Source organism: Frankliniella occidentalis, unplaced genomic scaffold (assembly GCF_000697945.3).
Source record: "Frankliniella occidentalis isolate FOCC.00 unplaced genomic scaffold, Focc_3.1 Scaffold7, whole genome shotgun sequence".
Classification (NCBI taxonomy): domain Eukaryota; kingdom Metazoa; phylum Arthropoda; class Insecta; order Thysanoptera; family Thripidae; genus Frankliniella; species Frankliniella occidentalis.
The window spans coordinates 33,052-40,462 of record NW_026267137.1 but is presented as its reverse complement, the minus strand read 5'-3'; the positions used below and the strand labels follow the sequence as shown (position 1 = coordinate 40,462).

The 7,411-nt window shown below is 41.9% G+C and overlaps 3 protein-coding genes across 3 annotated transcripts in view; 2 read left to right on the top strand and 1 right to left on the bottom strand.

Moving 5' to 3' along the window:
* Positions 1–6: 6 nt before the first annotated feature.
* LOC113204717 (E3 ubiquitin-protein ligase TRAIP) lies at positions 7–2,564 on the bottom strand. Its single transcript, XM_026419984.2, has 8 exons — positions 2,325–2,564; positions 2,090–2,221; positions 1,794–2,012; positions 1,556–1,714; positions 1,352–1,465; positions 1,137–1,271; positions 831–1,050; positions 7–750 (listed from the first exon to the last, which is right to left on the bottom strand). Exons 2-8 carry the CDS (start codon positions 2,200–2,202, stop codon positions 316–318), a joined length of 1,395 nt encoding a protein of 464 aa, XP_026275769.1. The 5' UTR covers positions 2,203–2,221; positions 2,325–2,564; the 3' UTR covers positions 7–315.
* Positions 2,565–2,773: 209 nt separating this feature from the next.
* LOC113216776 (cytoplasmic polyadenylation element-binding protein 2-like) lies at positions 2,774–6,264 on the top strand. The gene is made up of 7 exons (XM_026436601.2): positions 2,774–3,153; positions 3,324–3,545; positions 3,646–3,758; positions 3,851–4,187; positions 4,282–4,463; positions 4,554–4,655; positions 4,737–6,264. The coding sequence occupies exons 1-7, from the start codon at positions 3,087–3,089 to the stop codon at positions 4,851–4,853; spliced, it is 1,140 nt and encodes a 379-aa protein (XP_026292386.1). The 5' UTR covers positions 2,774–3,086; the 3' UTR covers positions 4,854–6,264.
* Positions 6,265–6,871: 607 nt separating this feature from the next.
* The window catches only part of LOC113204707 (uncharacterized), a 3,923-nt gene continuing 3,383 nt past the window's right edge, over positions 6,872–7,411 (top strand). Inside the window, exon 1 of the mRNA XM_026419973.2 lies at positions 6,872–7,206. The gene's annotated coding sequence lies outside the window, so the exon portion shown is untranslated. The remainder of the gene's footprint in view (positions 7,207–7,411) is intronic.

The window sequence follows — 7,411 nt, the reverse complement described above, 5'->3', positions numbered from 1 at the left end:
CTATTATTTAAAAAATATGATTACAGGCAACACTTAAAATTAAAAACAGGCACACAGCCATGGCCACAGTGATTCACTTTTCTACTTGTATAAGTTGATACCAAAGTTAAAAAAATAACTGACTAAGTTAAAAAAATAACTGGCCTCATACATGCCAATAACACCATGCCAAGAGGAATGTCGGTACGGGGCTCTAACAATAAGTAGGATCACATTTGCTTCAAATTATAAAGGGACATTAAATAATACACTTCTTGAAAAACTTGCCAAAATATTTCAAAGCTATCACATATCACTGACTGAATTGAACTGTTATTAGTCAAAGTTCAAAAAACCAGCAAATTGGTCTAATTTTGGTACACCAGCTGGAGCAACCAGTTTCTTAACTTTTGACAGAGTAGCTGTTGGAGCTGGTTTAGCTTTTTTGAATGGTTTAGGGCTAGGTTTGGGAAAATCATCAGGGTGGGAATGACCGCCAAGACCATCATAGCCTGCACCAAACTGAGATGTAGGCCGGAGAGGGGCACTTTGCTTTCCTGGTTGCAGTCTTTTGTTAAAAATTGTCATTTTGTTGTATGGGCCATTCACTGGCATTGACTGAGTTTTCTTCAGAGGCACACCAGAGCCTTTAACAATAAGTGGCCTAACTCCCAAAGCAGGTGAGCCATCCAACTCCAATCTCTTGGCCTGTTGTGATTGTGTATTTTCAGCATCAGGCTGAGAAAAGGAAAAACTTCTACCTGGCCCAACCTGTGCAGACATTAGAACATAAAGAGAACAGTTCTCAACACAAAGAAAACAATATGGTATTTTTTAATTTTAGGTTTTACCTGAACAGGAGTAAGATTGCTGTCTTCCTCTGTATTTTCATCTTCTTCTCGCAATCTTTTTAAGTACTCTGGGGCAGGACTTTCAGCAATAATTCTCCGAAGGGCGTTGTCACGAATATTATCTGCACTAGGGGAGAGAACAGCCCGCTCAAGAGCTTGAAGTTTTCCTGTTATACTTTTCTTCTCTTGCTCAAGATGACGAACATCACTTTCCAGATGCCTGGATGAGGAAACGTTACATATAGATACACACATACAGTAAGAGGAGTTGTTTTGTCATTGTAAGTTAAATAAACTCTTCCTTACTCTATGGTTGAAGTGGCCATTTCAAGTTTAATTCTTAGTTCTTTGACTTCTTGATTCAGTTTACGCATAGTGCACTTATCTGCATTATGAAGTTCTTTCAACTGTTCTCTTCGCTCTTTGGTTTCTTCAAGAGCTCTGTAGAAAAAAGTTGATGTGAGAAATTGTGGTAATGCCAGAAAACAAGACAAATAGATAAACATTTCGGTTCGACTTACTTTTTGAGGCTTGAAGTAAACAACGCAAGGCTACGCATTCCTTCCTGTGTAAATGTGGTGGATTCGAGAACTTGTTCAACGTCACTTATATTGCCATGGATTATAGTGTCCATTCTACAGGAGATAAAAATGATAAAAGATATAACTCCAGGAGAACCAATAAGAGTAAACAAAGTTAGTACTTAAATGAAAACAAACAATAACCTTTCAAGTCTATCGAGCTTAGTTTTAAGTGATGCCACCTGTGCTTTAGCCTGCTCTGTCTCCTTAGCTTGCATGCGAAGGTACGATATCTTTGACTCTAAGCACTGCCGTTGAGTCACAGCATCATCCATCTTTTTCTTATAGTTCTTAATTTCAGTTCTAAGGAAAAAGATTAAAGAAAAATTTGATTAATTAAGTGTCCAATTATAACATAAAGTAAGTTTTTATTTTTTTCTACCTTAATCCTTCATTTACACTGGTCTCTTTCTCCAACAATTCTTTAGCATTGGATAGGTCTTTCTCTTTCAGGCGAAGGTTGAAAGAAAGTGAATCTAATTTGTTGTTCATTGCAGCTGCATCTTCAACTTCCTCTCCTTCTCCTTCTGCCAAGTTGAAATACAGTCGAAAGATTTGTTTTTCTGTGGTTTTTTTCCGACATTGTGGACATGTTTTAGATCTGTTAACAGAATTTAGAACTTATACTGTAACACAAATCTTTTAGGAAAAACATGGATTGGTACACATTTACATTACCTTTCAAGCCAGCCAATCCAACAAGTATAGTGGAAGAAGTGTCCACAAGGAGCAACATTGACATCTTCGCATGGTAAAAGGAGCTCTCGACAAACAATGCAAGTTAAACGCATTTCAAATTCGTCACTAGAACTAGAATATTATAATAAACAGAAGAAATACATTATATTAATAAATAAATTCTTGTCTCACAAAAAATGTGTCGTTAAAACGGAGAAAATATTCATGTATTTACCCATAACCATGCAGAAAACTTCTCCACCGCAGGCAGGGTGAACCTTGAAATTTCGATTTGGTAAACGACGCTTCTGATGTCACTGGACAAGTTGGGTTGCGACGCAGGAAAATTATGATAGCTAAAGTTTCAAGACGAATTTAAGTCAGTTTTGTAGGTAAAAGTAAATCAAAAACGTTATTGTTGTTTTGAAAATTGCCGATTGCACTGCACGGCGAGACGCGGGAAATGTCAAAATTTTCATTGCCAACTGAACCTATGGGAAATAAAAATAGTTTTTGCCATTTTTCCTTTCCAATTTTGAACTAGTAAAACTTTGTTGTTTCAAAAACGGTTTCTATTATTTTAAAAGTGTTTCAAATGGCAAATTTTTAAAAGACGGAGGGTAAATATCCTGTGGTTCCAAGTTGTGAATGTGGTCAGACTGCATACCACAACAAGCTCCAACGGTCAGTCCGAAGTATCAGTTTAAAAGTTTTCCAGTAACTTTTCACGGGATAAACTCGGTTTGCAGGCGTTTTGATACATTTTCTGGCCCAATTAGAGCCATCCGTCTGTGAATCAACCATTTTCCCGTAATTCTGTGATCTAGTGATAGTTGTGCGGCCGGAAACGGATATTGTTTCCCGCGCGTAGCCGGGTCTGAGCACCAATAAACAAACGCACAACGGGCGGATTATTTGGGCCGAAGCTTACGACCGTTGCAAGTCTGATCGAGTTTGGCGCAATCCGAACAATCTCAAATTGTGAATTTTATTGAAGATGGCCTCCTACGTCATGCCACCATCTCCGCATTGGCGATACCCGGTGGAAACCGACCAGAACAGAAGTAAGTGCGTCCCAAGACGTCCCGCGCGCTCCCTCCAGCTCCCTCCCTTGCATCCCCATTGTTGCGCCGTCCACCGTCCCGCCGGACTCAGCCTTTGGAACAGTTGGCTTTGCCATCGTTGGCTCATCCCATCTCACGTTATCTTACGTTTCGTTTTGCCCCCCGTTCAGGTAACATGAATCTGAACAACAATTTCTCGGCCAACGGCAGCTACCTGAGGCCAAGGGTGGTCTACAGTAAGGGTCCCTGCCCTCTGTCTGGACCCACCGTACCCTCCCTCAGCAACATGATGATGGGGCTTGGATTTCAAGACAGCCTTGGCCGCTTGGAGCGCCTGGAAAAGTATTCTCGCAAAGTATTCATCGGCGGGCTACCACCGGACATTAATGAAAGTGAGTGTTAAGTGTTAATTGCTGTTCCACCCCCCTCTGCCATGTTTGAGAACTGCTGAAGCTTGTGATCTCCAATGTTATCTTTGACTTGCGTTTGCAGAGGAGATCTATGCAGCATTCAGACGCTTTGGCCATTTGACAGTGAATTGGCCTCAGAAAGGAGAGACCAGGCCACATTTCCCTCCAAGGGGCTATGCCTTCCTCATCTTTCAAGTGAGTTTCGCCTGCTACACCTGTCTCAATCGGTTTGGCTTTCAGTGTATGTCAGTGGTGCTGATGAATTCAAATGTAACTTTGGTTCACAGGAGGAAGAGTCAGTTCAATTGCTCATTGATTCCTGCATCCAAAAACCAGCGGACATGCCTCGTATGTCAGAAAGGAGTCGACATTCACTGGTTGCGCAGGTCGATGGCATTCCTCAGAGGCTTTTATCAACACAGCCCCCTGTTGTTGTTCAACTCCCAGTTTTAACTCTACAGCCTCAGCTGTACATCAGTGTGTCATCACATCTCCAACCAAACAAGCTTGTGCAGATACGCCCATGGAGTCTTGCTGATGCTGAGTACACACTTGATGACTCGGTTCCCCTTGACCCGCGGAAAACTGTGTTTGTTGGTGGTGTCCCTAGACCATTCAAAGCAGGTACAGTGCATTCAATTAAACTATATTCTATATAGCAAACTTTATTTTACTTTATTTTATTTTACCTGAATGATCTTTGTTTTCCTCTTTTCAGTTGAGCTAGCCTGCTTGATGAATGAACTTTTTGGCAATGTATGCTGTGCTGGCATTGACACAGACCCAGATCTCAAGTATCCCAAGGGGGCAGCCCGTGTTACTTTCACAACCCGTGAAAGCTATCTCAGAGCTATTGAAGTACGATTTGTAGAAGTTCAGATGCCTGATCAGAGGAAACGAGTAAGTAACCAATTTCATATACTGTGCAAAGAGTATCTTAAATATCTTTAAAATGGAATTTTTGTTAATATATTGATATATTGTTTACAGATGGAAGTGAAACCATTTGTTCTTGATGACCAACTATGTGATCAATGTATAGACAGCCGAAGAAGTGGACCATACTTTTGTGGGAACCTCATTTGCCTTCAGGTAAGCTCAGTGTTTCACACTACATGCAATTAGTTAAGTGTATTAGTGCTTTATTATAAATTTCAAAATTATTTTTTACAGTACTACTGTGAGATGTGCTGGTCTCAAATTCATTCCGATGATGAAAAACAATTCCACAAACCTATTGTCAAAGAGTGGGCAGATAGACCACGAACTTTAGCTTACCGTCGTTGTTGAATTTCTGTCATTAGTCTGCAAGTCAAATCTGTATGTACCTTGCCTCTGTTAGTCGTGGAGGCACAATATGTAGGTATTTCTTAGAAACAATAGTTATGTAAGTTTGCTCAATGTTACCTTCTTGATTGTTCTCCTCAAAGGTATTCATATTATCTGGCTATATATTTAAATATTTTAACTTCTCAAAAGAAGTCATATGCTTTTAAAGAGTGAAATAATCTTTTTAGAGTTGTGAGCTTTGCCAGCTCATGTCATTATTGAACAAAAATTTTAATTGAGTAGTGTAGTTCTGTTGTTTTTGTTTTTAATATAAATAGCTCTCTTTTTGTCTGGATTTTGTTTGTTGAATCCAACCATATATATGTTTTCTTTTTTCCATATTTAATAAGTTAAGTGTCAATTTGTTGTTGTTTCTTTTTTTTTTTATTTAGTTTCAAAGTTTGTATCTATTAAATGTAACTTTGTCCTGTTACCTGGTGATTATGACTTAATGAATTTTATTCCCAGGGTAACTAATTAATTTTTCAATGTGGGCCTACTGAGTTTAGTCCATAATTGCAAAGTGATAATGAATTTCCTATTGCAAGCTTTTAAGCTTGTCAGACATACAATTAATTTGTCTTGTGCAGACTTGAGCTGCATATGTGTTAGGCTGTGTCCTTTCAAGAATTCTTTTGTAAGTCCTGCATTAGGCATTACAGATGTATTAACAAATTTTAGTCATTTAAAGACTTGCTGAAATATGCTGAACTATATGTCATTTCTGTTGACTATGCATTGATGAATTTATAACAATTGTTGAAGTATTTGTTGATTGAAATACCTTGTTTTCAGTAATTTGTTGTATCTTAATAGTCTATTTATACTTTGTTTACTCTAAACAGGCCTGTAATTGAATGAAATTAATTTATATTTGTGCTCTCTTCTAAGTAATGTGACTGCCATTAACTCTATTTACCTGGCATTAGTTTGTGTATGTATGCCTCTTTTCACTTAATTGTAACATTTTATGACCAATTGCATTTCTAACTCTTAAGGGTATTTTAAGTCTGTTCACATTTTTATTTTCCTCAACAAAGTTTTAAATTTTGACACATTGATCAATTTTTACAGTGCTACTACTTAATTTTGAATTCCTAAAGTCCTTTTTTAAAAATCCATTTTCTACTCCATTTGTCCAGTATCATTCCCTCTGATTGTATTTCATCTTTTATTATACAGTCTCCTTATTGTGAACTACGATTGTAATTTGATTTGTTCATTGGTCTTAGCTAGGTTGTATTGTCAGCTCCTGCCATTCAGTCTTTGTCCTTTGTCAATGGTCACCCTTTCTTATCAGTCACAGTGAATTTGTTTTGCTTTGATTAATTTCTCCCTTTCATACTTTGAATTAAAACACTGATTGCCTGTATGAAGCCCTCGTTTTCATTCCCTGTCTCCAGTTCCTCGTCGTTTTCAATGAACAATTTTTTTTTGGCAAAGTTGCATAAATGGCACAATCCAATCCTAAACGCACACCAGAGGCAAATCGACCCGATACCCTGCCATGCTGGGGTCGACAAAGGAGACGCTCGCGCCGAGTGGTCCTTCCCCGCCGGCGCGGGCCGCCCACAAAGGCTCGCTGTTTACTCTCCCGAAGCATTCCGTACTTGCAGCGGGCCGGGCTGCGTTCGCGGCGGGTGGCCCTTCACCTCGAGTGGGTGGCGCCCTCGCTATCTCTCTGGCGGCAAGCGCACCGTCGCGCTCCTGCTCCTGTATCCGGACGCGGCCGAGTTTGATGCCCTGGCGCAGCGCGGGCCCGCGGGCCGGGCCGGGCCCTCCGCCGCCGCCGCTGCGCATACGTAACGCTCTAAGTGGCGGTGTGTCCGATGGCATCACTCTGTAAAGAAAAAGGACACGCAGAAGCGGCGTGAGTCATCTCCCTCTCTCGTACGCAGCACACGCCGAGTACGTGATTACCGTCAATGATGCCGTTTAGATTGTGATCCGACCATCACTTCTCACTATGGGGGCGGCGGGCGGTGGCGACGCCGACCACCCCGCCCGCGCCCCACGGCGGGTATGGTGGCCGCCTGGAGAAGCGGAGCAAGTGAGATGCGCGACACACCAAACTCCGCCGTCACGCGTGCGGTCTCTCTCGCACCAACGGCGGCAGTTGGGCCGGCTCCATCGCATCCATGAGCGGCTCTGACGCGCCGGGTCCATGCCGCGCTACAACGCTCGCGTGCCGGCGGCGCGGGCCGCGGGCCCCGCGGTCTGCCGCGGACGCGGAGTTGTCGGCGGGGCGCTGTTTGACCAACACGACGACGCGACGTGCCGCGCCGGGTGCGACCGTGAGCACCGCGAACAACAGGTGAGACAGAGGGGAAGCTATGGGGGGCGTGTAGGGCCAAGTCGGGTAATAATAAATGCAGAGGGCAAAATAACATGCATACTCTTCGCTTTTAAACTTCCCACATCGCTTTAATCGTCAAGGAGATGGGATCCGTATTTCAAGGATCTGAGAGCAAACACGGGTGGCTTGCAAAATGTTGGGTACCAGGGTGGTAAGGGGGGGG